This window comes from Chrysoperla carnea, chromosome 5, assembly GCF_905475395.1.
Source record: "Chrysoperla carnea chromosome 5, inChrCarn1.1, whole genome shotgun sequence".
Classification (NCBI taxonomy): Eukaryota; Metazoa; Arthropoda; class Insecta; order Neuroptera; family Chrysopidae; genus Chrysoperla; species Chrysoperla carnea.
The window spans coordinates 46,743,091-46,764,975 of NC_058341.1; the positions used below are offsets into that span (position 1 = coordinate 46,743,091).

The 21,885-nt window shown below is 27.5% G+C and overlaps 1 protein-coding gene across 1 annotated transcript in view; it reads right to left on the bottom strand.

Annotated features, from left to right (window-relative positions):
- LOC123300903 overlaps window positions 1-21,885 on the bottom strand; it is an 876,857-nt gene that overhangs the window by 17,078 nt on the left and 837,894 nt on the right. Inside the window, exons 4-5 of the mRNA XM_044883570.1 lie at window positions 21,594-21,854; window positions 11,692-11,967 (exon numbers count right to left, since the gene is read on the bottom strand). Coding sequence (XP_044739505.1) covers window positions 11,692-11,967; window positions 21,594-21,854 — 537 coding nt within the window. The remainder of the gene's footprint in view (window positions 1-11,691; window positions 11,968-21,593; window positions 21,855-21,885) is intronic.

The following is a 21,885-nucleotide window of genomic DNA, read 5'->3' on the forward strand; positions in this document are numbered from 1 at the left end:
GGAGTGCTTTGAAAAATTTAAATAGTATAAGAGATTTGTTTATTCACAATCATAAACAAATTGAAGACTTTGTGGAAAGTAGAGAGGAAATGGAAAATCTTATTTTAAGTTTAAAAATAAATTTATTAAAAGTTATAAATATTGACATGGAAAGTAATATGTTTACATTTAATTTGAACGATTTAAAAACTGCACAATTATTGAAAATAAATTCAAAAAAATTAAATGATATTATTAAAAAAAAACCAAAGGAAATTGAAAAGTTTAGTATAATTAATTTAAACTTTACTAATGAACATAGAAAATTATACAACAAATTAATAAACGTAGTCATACGTGCTGCAGATGCTTTTATTAAATTACCTGATCCTGATGATTTATTAAAAAAATTAAATTTAGATTATCAAGAAATCAAACAAAAATTAAACGAGGGCTCAGAAATGTATTATAAAGAAGCTATTAAAAAATTTACTGAACAAATAAACCATCATACAAACGGTTTAAAGTTCATACGTATGAAACAAAGTTTATTCGCTTTAGAAGACATTAATCAAGTTACTAAACGGATGAAGATTTCATTTGAAGATGATAAGAAACATTTGATTAAACTAATTGATGAAGTCAAATCATATCCTGAAAGTTTGTTTAACAACAAGGAATTAATAATCAACCTTGCGAATAAATTAAAAGTGAAACGTCAGGAAATTAAAGATATTAATGACAATGAAATTGTTGAAAGAAATAAATCCGAAAAAGTACTAAAATTACTTTTTAGACTAGGAGGTATTATAAATAAAATTGTTTATGAATTGAAATATTTAAAAAAAATCGAGCAAAGAAAAATAAAAACTAAAAAAGAAGAGTATATTATGGATCAAATTGTCTCATTAATTGGACAGTCTACCAGAGATATGCAGGATGTATATTATGGTGAATTAATCAAACTTGACACTAACTTTATTGATCCAATATCGACAAATGTCAGCTATGATACTGGTACTTCATCAAAAAATGCCAGATCATGTGAATTAGCTCATAGTATATTCTCTTTAAACAGAGAATCATTACGAAATAAAATTAAAGAATATATTTTACCAGGCTATAAACATTTTTATAATATATCTAAAATATATGCATATGAATATTTAAAAAATGGGAAAAACCTCCATAAATTGATTCAAAAGTACTTATTAGGACATTATTATTTTGAGTTATTTATGTTGAAGAAATCGATTCAATGTTTAGAAGAAGGTATCAAACGTTTTGAAGAAATTCATACAAAAGAATATTATTTATCACAAATGGAACATTTTAAAGATGAAATAGATTTTCAGTTAAATGTCAATGATCTATATTTAATGTTCATACTAAAATTATTAAGAGCTTATACCCTAATTAATGAGTTTGATAAAGCTCATAAATTTCTTGAATTAATTTATGAAAAAATTAAACTAATAAAAGATTTAAATGGCTTGAATTCAGATTATTATGATCATCTAACTGATATATGTTCTGAAATTGTTTTATCATATAAACGATTTAATCGTTATGATCGAAAAAATACTAATTTTGATGAAGAAGTTTTAAAACAATGTGAACGATTTTTAAAATTATCAAATGTGAATAAGGAACATAAATTAATTTTACTGGAAGTTTATGATTTGTTAAACAAATATGAAGAAGCAGATGAATTAATTGAATCGATTTTAGAGGATTCAAATGCAGATTCAACTATTAAGTTTGTGTGTTTAAGTATTAAACATTCAATTTTGTGTAAAAGATCAGGTAAAAATTCAAATAACACAAAAAATGAATATACAAAAATTTTGTTACAAATGAATCAAATATTCAAAAACGATAAAAATGAAATCAAGGAAATTATGGGTGATAGATATGTGATTCTTTATTTAGATATGTTCCACACAGAAATTAATTTACTTAAAGAAAACATTAGTTTCTTTGGTAATAATTGTGATATCATTTCTTGGAAGGTAAAATTAGAAGAAATTGAACAAAAATTTACTGATTTAATTAATACTTTAAAAATAATTACTACAGAAATTCGGAGTGAGTTTTCTGGAATGTATTGTAATTTTATTGGTTTTTTTAGTACTTTAGTTAGTGTTTGTAATTGTTCTGAGTTAGAATTTATAGAAATTTTAAAATCAGTACATAATTATTTTAATAAAGTTAATGATAATGATTTAATGAAATCTAAATGTGCAATAAATTTGGCAGGAACTTATCAAAACTACATTGTAAAAAATGTAATTAAACATGATAAATGTATAAAATATTCAAAAAAAGGATTAGATATTTTAAAACCATATCTTAATGAAAAAAACAATCTAATTTCTGAAAAGTTAATTCAATTTTTGTTTCAATTAAGTGGTGAACATTCCTTGTTAGGTGATAAATATATTTTATGTAGTCATTTAAAAAGTAAATTATGTGATAAATATGCTTTGGAAAATTATTGTAAATCATTAGAATATCTTGAACAAATTAAAGATTTTAAAAATTTAGATTTTATACAGAAATATCACATCTACAACAACACAGGTGTATGTTATCACAGAAAAGTAATCATAAATTTGAAAAATGGAATTAAGGATGAAGAGTCTTTACATAAAGCAATATTTTCTTATAAAAAAATTTTTAAATTAATAAATACTCAAATAGAATGTATAAAAATATGTAACAATACTAACGGAATGGATAAAAAATGCAAAATTGTAAAATTAGAAAGAGATACGTATTTAAATGAAATTCGTATACAGGAGTGTATTCATATAAAAAATCGATTCTCAAACGATTTCAAGTCAGGATCGTATCTGTTATTTGAGAAAATTCTGAGTATTTATGTCCAATATGACAGACATCAACAGGCAGATTTGTTAATCAAATATTTTTTAAACAATACCAAAGAATTGAAGTATAATTTTAATATTTTAATTTCAATAGCTACAATTCAAAGACAAATAATTGAAGATCCATTAAAACTTATAAATGAACATAAGAAAATTTTGAAAAAAATGAATCAATTATTAGAAAATGAAAAAGAAATAGTCAATGACAAGTTGATTACTTTTTATTTACATATTACTTTTATGGAACTTAATATACTCTCAGAAGAAGTTAAACTCATTGACAAAGATAAATGTGATATAATTTCATTGAAATTAAAAATACAACAACTGGAAACAAAATTTAATAATTTAAAAAATAATAATTCAATAATATTTAGTAAAATTAATAATATTAATTTCATTTATTTCAGTTTTATTAATCTTTTTGGTGATTTAATCCAGATAAAATGGTTAGTTGAAAATGAAATGCAAGAGATTTTTGAAAAAGCACTTTATTATTTCAATAAGGTGGACAATTCACTTAAATCTGTTTGTGCACATTCTTTAGCAGCCATGTACGGAAACTATATTGTAATAAATGTACCAAAAATTGAATATGAGAAACGAATTAATTATTACAAAAAAGGGTTAGACGTTTTGAAGCCGTTTATTAATGAAGAAGACATTTCAATTTCGAAATTGTTTGTAGAATTTTTATTTCAATTAAGTTGTGAATATATATTTTTAGGAGAAAAATATATTTTAGATAGTTATTTAAAAAACGAATTATGTGATAAATACGCTTTGGAAAATTATTGTAAATCATTAGAATGTATTGAACAAATTAAATTTAAAGATTTAATCGATTTAGAATTCAATCGAAAATGTATCATCTATAATAATATAGCTTTATGCTATCAAAGAAAAGTAGTTATAAATTTGAAAAATAGAAAAAAGGATCAAGAGTCTCTACATAAAGGAATATTTTATTTTAGGAAATTAATAAAATTAATAAATACACAAATAGAAAATATAAAGACTTGTGTTGATATCAACGAAACGGATAAAAATGAAAATATTAGAAAATTAGAAGAAAGAAAAAATTTAACTATAATTGATTTACAAGAATGTATTTTTTTACAAAATCAATTATCATACGCTTTAGAGTCCGAATTACATTATTTAGTATTTGAACAATTAATTGATATTTATATTGGAAATAAAAGATATCAGCAAGCAGATGAAATAATTATATCTATCTTAAATGATACAAACGAATTATTTGATTTTAAGTTTAAAATTTTAATTTTAAAAGCTAACATCAATAAAAAAAATATAGTTGAAGAACCATTAAAACTCATAAATGAATATAAAAAAATATTATTGCAAATGAATGAATTATTAAAAATTGAAAAAGGAAAACTCAATGATAAATTAATGACGTTAAATTTAAATATTATAAATGTGGAACTGAATTTACTACAAGAAGAAATTAAATTAATAGAAAAAAATGGTGATTTTAACTATTTAAAATTAGAAATAATAAAACTCAAACAAAAATTGAATAACTTAAATAGTAATGGAGACAAGAGTGGACCGTTAATGATTATTTATCTTAATTTTATGTTAACTATTGTTTATTTTAATATTATTGCACTGATTTGTAGTTTGGTTCAAATAAACTGTCCCGAAAATGTATTTGATGAATTATTAAAAAATTGTTGAAATTATTGATAAAATTATATTAATAAAGTTGACTGAAGTAAAACGATTTTTTTCTTATTGTTAACGATTTACATCGAACATTCTATTATCTACATCGGAAAAAGTAAATATATTAGTCTTAATCCCTTTACTGACTCATTACACTCTCCATTAAACTGTCTTTTCTTTAAAGAACCCTAAATAGGTACCGCACATAGCTCAGGACAATTTCCATTTAATTACCTTTCAAACAAAACCAAAAAATAAAAATTGGTTCATCCGTTTAGGTGCTACGATGCCACAGACAGACACACAAATAGCGGTTAAACTTCTAACACCCCTTTCGGGAGTTAAAAAATAGCTCATAGTAAAATTAATCCTTGGACATTGTAAAATTGATTATCACTTTTTTTTTTTGATTATTTTTGTTGTCATGGCGTTCTAACTTTTTGAAAAACCTTATTAAGGTAGTACTATCAGTAACAGTCTTTGCATTCAGAATTTAATGAAACTTGGCATAGTTGTCCATTATTATATCATAATTAACCAGTTAAATTTTTAGGGGCCTTCAGAGAACTGAAACAAAGATATCTTAAAGATATTTTAACATTGATCCTTATGGGAAATCGCAGATTTTACTTTTTTTTCACAAAATTGGACGTTCAGATTTTCAGTTCTCTGAAGGCACCTAAAAATTTAACTGGTTAATTATGATATAATAATGGACAACTATGCCAAGTTTCATTAAATTCTGAATGCAAAGTCTATTACCGATAGTACTACCTTAAAGCTATTACTTCTGGAATATTTTTTGTTGTAAAAACTCTTTTTTTTTTTGTAAGTTATGGCCAATCACCAGCTGTAATTACATGCTGGTGACTGGCTAAACATAAACGTTTCAATACTAATATTTAATTCATCAAATTGAAAACAAAACACTTAATGATATTTATGTTTAAATAATAAATTCTAATTTTATATTTATTATTTTAAAAACACTCAATTGTCATTATAGTTTTTATCGAAATACATCGACAATATTATACAAAACTTAAAAACACTTTAATGCAAAATGTCAAAACCATTAACGGACAATACTTATAGTTATTACGAGTAGTACAAAACTTATTGACATTTGATTTGTTCAGGAAAATATTACAAAAATATAAAAAATAAAAGTTAGCTTCATTAACAAGAGACTCATATATTCAGTTATTATTTCATATAAGTTATCATATAAAAAATATCAAAATAAATATAAAAAAAAGTTAGTTATTAGTTTGTTCTAATCAATAATAATGAAAAAATATATCAATTACATCAATCAAATATGTATAAATATAAAATGTAGATGACGTTTTATATGTCAATATAAATATTGTCAATATTTATAATGAACAAGTTTTTATTAAAACACCGGCTTCAAAAAATGAGAGCTGTTCTCGAATTTACATACACTGATAAGCTTATATAAATATGGGCACAGCAAAAAATCAATTTTTACACATAATTATGTGTATTTTTTATGTAGTAGCACAAAAATGTATGAAAAGTGTGTAGGTAATACTAAACCCTTTATATCCATTCTCACACTTTTCCTGTCTTTAAAAATTACAACAGCTTTAATATTATGGAAAGGTAAAGCTAGTTTTAATATACACAAGTTCGAGATTGAATATGTGTTCAAACTACAAGAAGTAAGAAATTGTTAAACATCTTCTGCAAGCTATGAAAAATTTTTAAAATAAAAAAAAATGTAAAAAAACTTTTTAGATTTTCTCTTGGTAAAGGTAATTTGTATACATACAAGTTCGAGCGTTATTATAAATTCAAATCATGAAGAGTAATAACTAAAGAATTTTTTTTCTAAAGATACAGATAATCGTTGACAATTAAAAGAATTTATCAAAATATGAAAAGGAGCTCTTATGATGCTTTATTCTTCGAAAAAGTAAATTTTTCTTTCTGTTTCTAAGATACTAGATAGGGGGTTGTTTGGTTCAAGTTCCTAAATTTCATAGAAAGTCATAAACCTTAGGAACATGGCAGATGTTACGATGTCCTATTTCTAGGTAATGCATGACTGAAACGTGTATCAGTTTTGACTTGAATGAGATTACATATTCAATATACGTTTTCCCATTTTCAATGCAGTTTTGTGGGTTCTATGTTTGCTAAATGAATTCTGGCATATACTTAAAATCAGAAAATGGTAGGCATAACGATTGATGAAATGATTCTCTGAGGAATCATTTGAGGCAATTTTTCCCTTTAAATTTCTACTAATCGCAAAAACTGCAAATGACCAAGTAAGATAAAAACGCGAAAAATTATCCACGCAATTCATTTATAAATTTTATTTCATTTTAATTAAAACTAAAATTTTTCAGCGTACAATTCCCCTTCTATCACCAAGTTGAAGCAACTATTTTGTCTTTGGTGTGTCATGTCATGTGGGATTGTAATGATTTTTTGTGATTTTCCAGGGCTTGTGAGTGCTTCAAATTTTCATGATTTACGAAAACAAAAGTTCACGCGTATGCAGCACCTCTGTTAATTCCAGATTGATGAAAAAAACTTCTATCAAAAATTTCCTGTATTCTTTCAGATTGTTTCTATATTTTTTGTAAAAAACATTGGGTAGTTTTTCATGATAAAAATATTAAAATAGAAATATTAAACATTAAAAACTATAATAATTACCTATAATAGAAAAGTTGATGTTTAATGTAAATAGTTATAATTAGGTAAAATGTTCGTAGTATTTGTATAATATTATGTGGTTTTATATAACAATGATAATTATTTAGTAACCAAAAATAACTCTATTGTTATATATTTAAAAAAAAAGTTTTTGGTCTTAATGATGCTTTTTACTTTTAGTTTTATAAATCATTTTGTATAATATTTAATTTGTAAACCATATTTGTTAAGTTTGAATCGAAACACATTTAAATAAATCAGGTTACGTAGTTATTGGTTCGATGGTAAGGTTAAAATTCGTACAGTAAAAATGTTCAAAAATATACCTTCTATGGATGTCTGAACCAGAATTAGCCAGGTTGCTTTAATAACTGCAAAGAAATTTGAAAAAATTTGGATGCAATAGTACAATAAATTCATCAAATGCAAGTTGTACTTTTTGTCAGAGCCGGAAAATACAAAATTGTTTTCAATCGTTCATAAAATTCGTTTAAGGTTTTTTTAAACTCGGCATTAGGGATGCCGCTGGCTAAAATCGGTTTAAGCTGAGTTTGGGTGTTCGAGATATATTAAACGTCACGAACCACAAATAAAAAAAAAATCAATGAGCCAAGAGGATATCTGGAAAAAGATAGACTTTAGATTTTCCCTAATTTCTAACCCCGAAATTAAAAAGGGGGTGTTATAAGTTTGACCGCTATGTGTGTGTGTGTATATCTGTCTATGAGTCTGTTTGTCCGTGGCATCGCAGCGCCTAAATGGATAAACCGATTTTAATTTTTTTGGTGTTGTTTTAAAGAAATTTAATGGAGGGTGTTCTTAACTGTAATGGAGAGTGTTCAAATGCGAGTTTAGGGTTCCGCAGCCGAAAAATTTGTCCGGGATTTTTTTAATTTTGTAAATTTCACTTGCTATGAAACTTTTAGTTTAAATGGAATCTGGTGAATATTTTACCACTACGACCAATTATGGTTCTTTAAATGTATGTTTCATATGCTAAAATTCAAAAACCAATGAACTAACCGATTTTCGTAATTTTTAGGTCAAAATTACCTCAATTAATGATTTTCATTCTAATTAACAAAAACTTTTGCCAAAAGCTGTACAAAGAAGTATTAAAATAATTTATTTAAAATATATTTTCTGTCATGGCGGAATTTCAAAATTCTATTAAAAGAGTCTCTTCTATTTAAATAAACTTTGTATTCGAGTGTCTTCAATTTGACCCATATTCTGTTCATATAAATTTAATGTGTAAAATTGAATTAAATCGTATTCCACAACTTCCAGGATTGACCTATAAATGATGATTAGGTATGTTAAAATAATAAAATATAAAATATTGGATATAAAGATTTAAAAGTGTCGTTTAAAAATTGATTATAAAATTCTAATTAATAAAATTAAAATCATTTTTTTTTCAACATAAAAACGATATCGACACAAAAACCTATTATTATTTTCATAATAAAAATTAAAAGCTTTAAACAGAAAAAAAAACTTTAATAGCTTATTTTTTCGATACCTATATTTATAAATGTGTATAAATATATTTGAAAATATGTTATAATATAATTTACGATTAATAAATATTTTTCGATACAGTTTCTCTCTTATCCGTAATAACAATTTTTAAGATAAAAGATTAGAAACATTATAGAAATAATAAAATTCATTATTATATAAATTTTTATACAGAGTAAGATGAATAAAACTATACTAACCGGCAAAGAAATTGAATTCCATAGAAGTCTCTTTTTTAGCAGTCACTTTTATAATTGTTGGATTATTAGAAAATCTCTTTGCCTTGCGCCATCTATAAGTAGGTAGTTTAAAATACAACTACGATAATATGATTAAAATGGGTTTCAGGTAGCGTTGAATATTTAGATTGGATTTAAAAAAATTATAGTAATTTACAAAAGTATTAATGAACTGCCAAATAAATATAATAATCCACTTTGTTAGGGATCATGTTATTTCATAGACTACTGTTTTTTTTGAAAGATTTCATGTTTCTTTATGACTACCATATTGACGTGATTAGTTCTTTTCCTAATATTGGACAAGTACTCGACATACAACCTTAACTGTATAATACTTTGTTCTAAAACAGTCAAGTCTAAAACAGTGAAAGTTCATTAAAGAGACTGGGCTTCTTTAATTAACGTTTGCATATCTTAGGGTGATAGCTTCTGAACACCTCATTTTCTTTAAATAACCCGTGGAAATGAAATAACTGGACCGTGTGCCCATGATAGGACAAAATTTCCATAAATTTATTCTGCCTTTTGAAGTTTAATAAAAGTAACTTTACAAATTAACAATATGAAGTTTTAATCATGGCTCGAGTTTCGAATATGTGCAAATTGATTTTTTTTCTATTTTCTGATTTTTGTTGTTACCTTAAGTGAAGTATTCTCACTGCAACAACAATCTTTGAATGCTTACAACTTATTTGTTTTTGATCAATTTTGATTTCACTTTTAAATTTGCTGATGGTATCAAGTCTAGTTTTACCTTTTTGTTTTTTTAAATTCGACATCAGGTCAACTACCGTATTCTTACTATACAGTTTGTGTTTGAAGCATCTAGGGATATAAATATGTCTGTAGTATGACTGAATACAGAATACATTCGTTTAGTAATGCATCTAAAAGAGAGGTATTATATACATGCATTGAATTATTTGGAAGACACTTGGAGGTGGGAGTTTTTTAGTTACATAGTTAATATTTGTATGCAACAAATCTCCCACTCTCTGCAGGCATACAACAGCTTGTCGTATCGTATCTGTTTATCGTATCTGTAGTCTTACAATACATGAATAATACCTCTCTTTTAGATGCACTACTAAACGGATGTATTATGTATTCAGTCATACTACAGACATATTTATATCCCTAGATGCTTCAAACACAGGCTGTATACCATACATGCACTTATTTGCGCTTCCACCATATTTATAAACAGATATGTTTCGAGCTCCAATTTAAAGCTCCAAACACATTCTGTCATCATTAGGATATTCTATTGAAGATAATTTTTCATATTTGCGTCAAAATTATTGAATAATTAAGTGACTCAAATTCTTTACCCTCTACTTTACTTTTATACAGAGACGAATAAAAGTAGTTTTGTTAGGTTATTATTGATATTGTTCAAACAACAGAAATTTTTATAATATTTAAAAGTTTTTCCTTCATCGTTAGGAGAGTAAAAAACCACACAAAAAAGAAAAACTGTGCTGTTTCTTCTTACAAACTATAAAAGAAGGAAACTTCTTGTTTGTAATGATATAATATTTTTGTGGCTTTTATATATATATATTATAAATTATTTTACGATTAAAGTTTTTCTACACGATTGCACAATTTTCAAACTAGTAAAAAAATAAAATAAAAAACGTAGTAAAGGTGTCCCAGAAAAAGTTCTTAAGACAAAATAGATTTTATAATAATAATAATAATAATAAATAGTTTTTGAAGAATAAATACATCTCTAGGGTGTATTTTTATTTTTGTAAATAAATTGTTTATCAGTGAAAAGTTTCGATAAAGTGTTGTTATTGAAAATCATATTTTATTGATAGGTTCGATTATATTTGTTAAAGATTTCAAAAAATCAGATTATATGTGTTCGTGGATATAAAAATTGTAGTAGATATGGCTCTAACTGACTAGACCAATAGCTTCCTGAATGAGTAAATTTATGCATCCATGGCAGAAAATGAAAATGGAAGTTTCTGGACATCGCGATAAAGAACTCCAATAACAAGTTTTCAAATTAGGCAAGTATATTTGAAATAAAAATAAAAACGGCTTCAAAAAAAAAAAAAAAAAAAAAAACACTTGAAGAACACTAACTAATTTATCATTGTAACCTCTTACACCTTTTTTTCGCATTAAAAAACAGTAGCATATGTCCTTCCTCAGGGTCTAGACTATCTTTGCACAAACTTTCATCTACTTTCAGGCAGAGTTACTTTCCCATTTATAATATAAGTAAGGATATACTACTATTTAGAAAACTATATTTTTCTTTTTTGAATATATCGCATTCTCTTTTTTGCCATTAGAAAAACCTTAAAGGATAATATAAATCCTTATAATCCTTGAGGGGGAAATTTTTTCCAACGAGTTAAGTTGCCACATTTACCGGGTTCTTCATGGGTGTTCTTTTGACAAACATGTTTAGTTTTTTATTTTCCCATTTTGCTAAAGTGACAAAAGGATTGCTAACAAATTGATTTTCTAAGGTAAAGTGTCAATATTTTATATAGCGAGGTTCATATAAAATCTTGAAAAAATCTCCAACCAGTCTAGTAAAATTTGTACTTGTAACACCCAGTAAAAATACTGATATAAAGCAGAAATCCCAAAAGGATTGCTACCAAAACAAAATAATAAATACAAATCATAGAAGAATTACTAACCTGTTGTTAATTTCATTGTTTTTGAACCTTCTAATGCATTTTGTAATCCTGAACAGGTTGCATCACCTGATTGTGCAATATTATAACGTATACCGCCACCACTGTGATGTCCATTTGCTCCATCTTTGCCTGGATGATTGACACGTTCATATATAAAACAACGATATTGATCCTCATCACTGGCATGTGATGAACGTCGATCTTGTTGTAAGACACGTCCAACCATATAGCGTGTACTACCTTCACGCCAAACTGCTAAGCATATTAACTCCTCAACTGTAAATAATAATTTGGGTATTAATATAATTATTGATAATTGTATTTATAAACAATAAAGCTTTTAAAATATTGTATATGGTGAAGTTTTTTATTTCATGAGTATTTGTATAAGATTTTAGCTGGAAATCTTCTACTTGAAAATTATCAAGCATAGTTAATGATATCACTTTTTAACCCCCGAACCAAAAAAGAGGTGTTATAAGTTTGACCGCTATGTGTGTGTGTCTGTCTGTGTGTTTGCGTGTCCGTGTGTATTCTACGGAGAGTTCTTAGCCATGTTTTAAGTGCGAATTTAGGGCTCCGTACCCAGAATAGCTAAAAAATAGGCCATGATCCTCAAAGTCCGTTCAGTTTGGAGAACGCTCTCGAAAAGAAAAAGGTAATTTAATGAAGAGTGCTCTTAGATATGTTTAAAGAGCAAATTTAAGGTTTCCTACAAGAAAAATTGTACAAGAAATTGTCGGGGGTTTTTTAAATTTTGTTAATTTCACTTGCTAAATAAGTTAAACGCTGCTATCACACTCGGATTCATGAATTAAAGTTATCTCATAGTAAAAGTTGGCGGAGTAAACAAATTTGGTGGAGCAACCACAGAATAATTTCTAGAGGTAATATATTGCCCAAATTGTTATCTAATCTAACGATCCTTTGTGCGATTATCTAAACATCTAGACCAATAAAACAAGGGGCTCGTATCTTTTAACTTCCAAAATTCGTAGAGATCTATTTCGTACAGTGTTTTGTGAAAGTAAAACAACCCTTCCACAATTAGTATGCTTGGTTTTATCTAGAAAGGAAGAAACTTATCTCAAAATATAAAAATCGAACAAATTAATAATAATTTCGAGTTTTGCAACAACAACCAATGCATTTACAAACTTTATATCAATTTAAATGGTTGCAAAAATTCTTCGCATAACTTTTTTTTGAATATGGTAATTCACTATAAAATGTAATATTATATGTGGCTTAATAACTAACCAGGTTAAATAAATATACAAAGTAGTTACCTAATATTACGATAGAATAAATATGATCTATCAATATTAAATTTCACAAATAATATACCTTATCAACTCAACCCAGCCTCTCTTATTAAATTATTATTTTATTGACCTTAAGTAATATGAAGATGACTCCAACTGAGTGACTAGTTATCATGGTTTGTGTATTAAAGGAGTCAATGGAGACTAAAATACATTTTGAAAGGTTTACAGGGATACAAAAAGCTTTGATAGTTTCAAATATTTTAATAACTCCTGTGAATAGCTTTAAATAATAAATTCCTTTTCTAAGGTCAAAAAATTGCATCTATTATATCCATAGAGGACTAAATTTTTCCTCAAATGCTTGTCCTGTATGATCCGTTATGGTATCTTAAAGAAAAGTAGTATCATCCCACTTCAACCTGAATCATTTGGAATTGGAGCTGATTAAGAACAGCAAAATGTCAAAACTGACCTACATCAGTCAATCTTCGCAAACTTGATCTGTCAGTGACATTGCCCTTATTTTAACATATACTACAAAGCTCGTAATCTTCTATAAGGTTCAATTTGTAGTGTATGTGCCTCAACCTAAAATAGTGCTGCTTATAAGGGCCCTTTTTAGTGCGTTATTACCACCGTAACGCCATCGATTGCCTCCGAACATAGTTGTCTTGCAGTAGTACCTTCATCATTTTATTTAACAGGGTCATTTTTTAAGATAATTTTTAAGGTGCATTTTACCGTCTGGAAATTCCAAAATAACAATTATCAACAGTGACCAATCGAAATAGATAAGCAACACATTGAACTTAGTCTCAAAACAATCTGACAGAAAACTATTTGCAAATTTTGCGGTGAAAAAATGGAAAACGGACTGAGCATTTTGCGTGAACTGGAACGCATTAATATCACACGACGCAATTACTTGGGATGGATTTATCTTCACTCCAGTGAAACTAGTGAAGTGATACGCATAGATATCCTGAAGCTTATTCAACATATAGAACACCTTGGGCACTATTTAGGCAAAGGAGATACAATAGGCCATACGAGTAGCTGTAGAAAAGACCGTCTTAATCCTAATTTGTATCAAACTTTAGTATGTTGAGGGAAGTATTCTCACAAGTTTTCGTTTCCCAGAACTTTTCCGCAATGAAAACCTTTATTGAATGCACTAATGACAAGAAATGAGTGACTAGTTATCATAGTTTCTGTTGTAGATAGTAATAGCTTATGAGTGACTAGTGACTAGTATAACATCGTCTACGAACCAGATACATATATAATAATAACTATAGTATGAAGATGAAGTAACCATCATGGGTTGTAACTACTATCTATATGCAGAAGGATGTGTTATTGATTGTGTGATATATGTATGCATATATGTTGACTAGAGTTGGTACACACACACTAGGTGAATACGATAGAGAAAACGAGATTATTCATCATGTTATGTGTAGTAGGAAGTAGGAACTTTAAGCAATCTGTTAAGTTAGATATGATTGAAGATAATGTTTTCATAAATGATAATGTGTTCCATTAGTTTAAGCGTTTGATGGTCTTGGGCGTGAGTGTTGAGTAATATCAGATAGTCTTGGTCCTTGAACTCATAAGACCTTTAAAGTGAAGACAAAATCCAGACTGCTCGAGATTTATAAAAATCGTTAAAAATAGATAATATAAAGTTTTTATGAGCACGTTCTGAGATATTAATAATTTTATACTTTCGGATTGTTTGATCGCCTACTGAACTTTTTGCTTACTTGCTTTGGGATATAATCCCACTTCGTATATTGTTTTGACCAGCAGGTCAGAAGCTACTCGCCCAATCGTTAAATAGGCTTAATTTATGAATTTTTGGGAGAAAATGAGTTTTATTCAATGAGTTTGAAACTTTCTAATGTATATGGCGTAATTTTGCCCCAAAAAATACAAAAATGAGGTTTATTTTACAATTGGGTGGGCAATTTAGAATAACAAAGCTTTTTATGCTTTGTGAGTTTAAGTTACCGTAAATTATCCAAATTAAATGACAAGAACGACATGGCAATTGCAGAGATTGATCCGGGATATCATCTTTAATACGATCAAGTTCGATCTCTTAGACACTATTCGTTAAATCGTTAAAGGTGCACTTTTTTTTTGTATAATTCGGATCAAAATTACAAAAGATAGTCAGTCATGGGGACTGTCTACGGAAGTGAAAACTTAAAACTCTGGAATAACTGTGTATTTTTTTTTAATTAAAAGTATTTATAATTAAAATTTTATAATTTTACATTGAAATTATTAACGTGTGTATAAAAAAACTATTATAAATAATAAAAAAAGCAACAAAACATAGTGTTTTCAAGCGGTCAACATCCTAGAACTAAGTGGGCTCAATGTTGCTTAACTTCAGAGACTGAGCGAGAACCGTTGTTTTCAATGTGCTATGTTAAGGAGCGTGAAGATGTCGCGAATTCCATGATTTTTGTTAACCCAAAAAATTTTATTAATGGAGATTGGAGTCAAAAAATTGTTTTAGTTTTGTTACAAATTGTTCATGGTTGAGAAAATTGAGAAAAATATAAAGAAATTGCTGCACCGGAATTTAATAAAATCTAAAAGAAAAGAGTAATTTTGATCTAAAATATAAAAAACAGTTGCATTTAAAGAATTTGTTCGTAGTTTAAAAAACTTAATCTTATCGTCAAATGAGATGGCTTATATAGATTTTTTTTTGATTCCAAATACTCAAAAAAAATGTTGATTGTACTATTAAACGAAATTTTTAAGGTATCAAAACTGAAGCATTTGCTTTGGAGTGTTGATTTTGACTGTATTAAGCTTACTAGATCTATTGTAAATAGATACTTGATATATCTCCATACATTATATTTACAAAGTTGCAGGTATGAGAATGAATATGTAGATAACAGTTCAGTTCGTATATACCAATATACCAACATACATACTCGTCATACTCGTAACCTTTTTTGTATTATTAAATCAATCTAATCGAATGAATTCAAATTTTATATATTATAACAAGTAAAGCATATTATAATAGTTACAGGTTATATCTGTCTAATACAGCGTGTTTCTGAGATGATATCATTTCTTAACTAATACCGGAGGTAATTGGAAAAAATAGACCTGCAAAAAAAGTCCGAAAAAATAGGCCGAAAATTATATAGACATGAAGTATTGTTGTAATTACGAGTTGGTTGGGTTGAGTTTGTCGACTAAAGAGGAGTTGATTGGGTTCTGAAGTGCTTAGCATTTTTTCTATCTATTTTCAATCTATGGTAGTTCTCGGCTCTAAACGCCCAAAATGGCATACTTGTGAATTTTCCAATATATTTTACTATTAACTTGATCAAACACCACGTTAACACCACCAGATCATATATGCTATGGGACTAATAAACACACTTTTCAATCATTCAAAAATCAGCGCAACTGTACAAATATACATTCACAACACTCACCATGATGATTCTATGCTTCTTTTTCATTGAAATGTACAAATATAACGTTTTTTTAATAATTTTTTCTACTTTGTATACCTCAAATTGTAAAACACATTCATTGCTTAGACAAAATTTTTTTATCGCAAAAAAAAAAACAAAATACCCCAACACAAAGACTTTATTTTTATTAAAACGGGCTTTTCAAATTGGCAAAAATTAATGAAAAGTTTTTAAATCTAAACTAAATGTTGTCGCTCAAGCTATGAGAAAATAAAACTTATCCTGAAGCATCTTGTATACGTAGGTATTTCATGAATGATATATAAAAAACAACAGCAAATGCTGATCTGCTTCTTCGTGGTTATTGCAATTCTCTCTACCACTCGATCGAAGTTTTTTTTTCATATATCAATAATAACTTCGAGTTCGGTTTAGTAACAACATACTACTAAATTTACTTGGAAAACATTGAATTTTTTTCTATTTACTCGATAAATAATTTTATTTTCTAATAATTAGAACGTATATACGATAATTAACTGAAAAAATATAATATAATTTTCCAATTTATTTTTAGTTTGGTTATCCAAGCTTAGAAAACAAAACATATATAGTCCGTAAGATGATGATCAGTCCAAGTATCTTAATTTCTCTTTTCTGTCTAGGAGAAGAGTCGAAAAATTATATATATTATATATTTTTTGAAACAATTATGACGTTAGCGGCTTTACCTTAGGAAATGAATTCTTTTATCATTTCTCCTAGACAGAAAAGAGAAATTAAGATACTTGGACTTCGGAAAACGCTAGGCGTAAGAATTGAAAGTAGGAAAAAATAGATGCCATGATTTAAAAGTAACTCAGGCACACATAGAAAGAAAAGCTTCACTGAAAATATTAAAAAACAAATTATTCTAATGATTTGAAAAACAATCTCGGTCTTCTAAGAAAAAAAAACATCACATTAGAATTATATGTATATTAAATACATGTTATGTTTCATTACTTCCAAGTAGGAAAAGTGTTATCCAATAGTCTTGATGAAACCTGATCATTTGTCCTATAACACATATTTTTTTTACAAATTTAACTATTTTAGCCTCTCATTATACTCCCAAAACTCGGCATATGTTCTCATTAAAACAATATATTGTGACAAAAAGAACCAAGAATTTAATTCTCCTTGCAAATATATTTTCTTTCCCTATATATATATTCATTTTATTTCAAATCGATACTTAAAAAAAACAATACTATAGAATTTCATTTAATAGTGTAACCATGACAACCTCGAACACATGGTTTTTCGTAATAAAAATAAAATAAAATGAATTGTTATTCATCAATCATATAAGTTTACCTCTAAACATACGCCTAAATTATATAGAGGAAAATGTATATGAAAATATATGACATCATACTGTACAATAATGCTAAAATAGATTGGTGCAGAACGAATCTGTCTATAAACAAGTATTTTTTAAATAAAATTTAGTTTTTATATTTATACTATTACAATCTGTGACATTACAAAACCACAATAGGATAGCCACATATTCCGGATGTTGAAATTGCCACATTATTCATAAAATTGTAAAAGTAGATTTGATACGATAGCAAAATTTGAAAGTTAAATTAAAATTAATTAAAAAATGAAAAAGTTATAAACATTCAAAGATTGCTGTCTGTCTCTTTTTTGAAAAACAAAGTTCTATATGTAATTTCTATGGCGATACTGTCACTAGTGCAATGGCTTCACAAGTCTCTTTGTTTAATTAGTAAATTTTTCATATTTTGCATATTTCTAAAGGTTTTCAAAAACCAACTTTTTATTCGTGAGTGAGAATTATTCATCTGAAGTGATAAAAAAAATTAAGTTACATCTCCATTGAATTTTCTAAAATTTTCTAAGAAGTTCTTCAAGGGATGCAACGAATTTGAACCTTTTTTTACTTCGACTATACGATGGCGAGGGTTATGTGTTTGACCGATATGTATGTATGTTCATCTTTTCGGATCTAGCTTCTAAACTACTTATCATAATATGACAAATGACGATTGACCCCGACTGTAATGACGATTTTACTTAACAATTTCAGATGAAAATATTTTCTTGTTTTAATAATTTTAAGATCGCGATTTTGTAGGCACCGGAGTATTAGTTTTTGAACTTTATTTTATATTGATTGAAAGATAAAAATTTGAACGAGAGTGTTCATAGTTATGTTATAAGTGCAACTTCGGGGTTACGCATCCAATAACAATTAGAAGCGGGATAATAATCTTCACTCGCTAAGAAGAACGCTAAGAATTGTTCAGTGCTGATTTTGTGACCAGGGTTTTTTATATTATGTTTTTATGATTGATAATGTCGAGTATATCTCGAGAATGTTTCGATCTACAATCTTAGTTAAAAAAATGTATTGAGTAAAGTTGCTTGCAAATTTTGTGTACCTACTATTATCATCACTGAAAAAATTTAATCCAATTTAAAATATTAAAATCAGGCAGAAACGTAAAAGAACGTCAGGCAAGTATGTCAAAAAATTCACGAACATAAACAAGAGTCTGCTCACAAATCAGTGATTGGCTTGTCTTAGATTAGTGACGAGAAATAGTCACTAAGCTACTGAGAAACACTGCGGAAAAATCCATTATATTTCAAACGTGTACTTGTTTAGAGAATAAAAATTGATTAGGAAATTGAGATAAATACCAATCAATGTGAAAAATTTTAGCTAATTTCATTAACAGAACGATAGTAACCTTCGAAAAATTAAGTAATTTGAGTAGAATTGGGATTTTATTTGAAAAGATTTGTTTCGGAGTGATAGCTTTACAAAAAACCAAATATATAATATGCTTTGAAGAAATTTAAAAAAAAGACAATTTCCAAAAGTGTTATTTACAAGTTTTGTGAGAAAAATTTAAAAGTGTTTCTTCAATGGATCGTAAAAATTTCTACTGTGAATAGTTTTAGACCTAAAAAATTCAATTAGGATAAAAGCATTCACAAAACCTTTTCAAGTTTACGTAGATATGAATATTTGTTTGCCATTCTCACCAAGTATCTTATAAACAATTGACTAGCCCAAAATCTAATCATTGAGGAAAATCTTCTATATTTCAAAAAAAATTCGCAAAATCGTTTTCCAAAAAACTGAATATTTTTTAATATTTAAAGAAAATTTATTTCATAAGTTCGATAATATTTTCAAAAAAACGTAAAACTTTTTCTTCAAATGTTCAGGTTTTAGCTGCCATAAAAATTTTTATACACCATAATAAAACTAAAAAAAAGCAATTTTTTTATGCCTATGTTGGTATTCTATGAATTTTTTCACCATAAATAAACACATTAAATGGGTTTTATCAACATATATTTTGAATTTATTGATTTCTTTTTAAATATCATTATCATCAAAAAGATAAAAATTACCCGTTAATGAATCAATGCTACACGAAAATAAAGTTTCACAAAGAAAAAAAGAAGTATCTAAGTGTATTTTTTGAAGCGTTGTAGTTTTTGCAAGTATTGCAATTCATTTTTCAAACTAAAATTGAAAGAGTCGACTTCCAAAAATTCAACAAGCGAGTCCTTAGAAATATTAGAATAGAGTGCGCGAGAGTGAGAGTGTCAGCAGAAAAGAGAGAGAAAGTATCATTTCCTTTTTGGTGAAGCACGTAGAGACACGGAAGCTCGGCAGCGTTCTCTCTCTTACCTGCGGACACTTTCACTCATGAAACTCTATTCTTATAATGCCTGTATGCTCGGGTCACAGTTATTACTTTATTTCTATCTATTAACAAACTTGACTTTATCGATCCAAACGGAACACAAAAAGAATCATAGAAATTTCACCATAGAAAGTCTAAGAAATTAAATTTTGACACGAAAAATTCGTTTCAAAAAAATGAAGATTCAAAAAATTTTCTGCACTGAATAATGAACATATAAACTCTTTTAAAAGTACGAAGCGGTTTGAGATTGATTTTCATGATATAATATTCTAAAAAATATTTTACCAAATTTCATTTGTCTTATATTTTTGTCGTTTGAACATTTAATATCACACATTGAACATTTAAGAAAATAATATTCATGATAATGTAAATGTTCAAATTCATTTTCACATTAACATCACTTTAACAACAAAAATAAAGTGCCTATCACAAGATACAAGGGACGATAATCACCTCACTTGACATATTGCGAAGAAATTGTACAAGATTTAATCACTCCTCACTCTGTTCGAAAGTCAGAATATCGACATTTTTAGCTGATGTTGTCAATTTTTTTTTTAAATATCCACACTTGACTTCGATGTTTTAAAATTTAATTTTGTTATAAAAAAATTGATTGGTTTATTTTATTTATAGAATGCTCTTTCAATATACTTCAGATATAATCTATTAATTAAACTAGTTTAAAATGTCTACAGACTCCAACAGAAGTGTTCTGTACAGTGCTATTATTTTTATTTTTACTGAGTTACATAAAAAAAAAAACAAACCGAGGAGTGGGTATGGTGTGACTCTTGAGCTCCACAGAAATAACTTCCTAAAACTCGACCGACTCGAAATGACCGGACCGAATGTTACGAAATTATTTTCAAATCATATTGCCGTAAATTCGATCGACAGCTCAACGAAAAATGATCACGAACGTACGTACGTACGCCCCCCCCCCACAACACACACACACACACACACATGCTTCTCCAAATTGGAGTTAATGCCTTGTCCTGATCATGAAACGAAAAATACGTTGAAAATTTCGATTTCAAAAATCGCAACCCATTACCACAACTTCCTGTACTGGGTGGGAAATTGAAAGATAAAATAATTTTAATAATCGATTTTGAATATTTTTAAGTACTATTAAAATATTTGAGCGGTGTTCTAACCAAAAATTGATCTTTGAAGGATTGAGATAGAACCATAGAGTATATCAAAAAGGGGTATATCAAAGTTCGTGTTTATTTCATAATGATCCACCCCAAATAAGCTTCAAAAAAGTAGACTAGATCAGAGGTAAAATTTTAAAATACTTTTCTACTAAGAGTATTCTTGCAATTTTTAGGCAAGATATTTGGTGTAGATCTAACCTAGTTCGACGAAAATCATATCCATAACACTGAGTATATGTAAGCAAAAAAATCTAGAGTAAAACTTACCAGTACTTTCCGCAGCACGAACATCAGGACACGCTTGGTACTTCAATATAAGTCGAGAATCATCGGTACAACTTTCAGCACGTGAGGGTGGATTTGCACAATCACCCTGCCCACGATTATATGTGAAAGTAAAAGGTGCACCTTTGAAGGGACATTCTTCAGGTTCGGCTTTGGGTTCAGAACGGAACATTGAATATAATGGAGCATCTCCTGTTATACCATAACATATTTCTTGTAAGGATCCTTTTGTTCCACAATATGCTACAAAAAATATGATTTGCTATAAAAATTG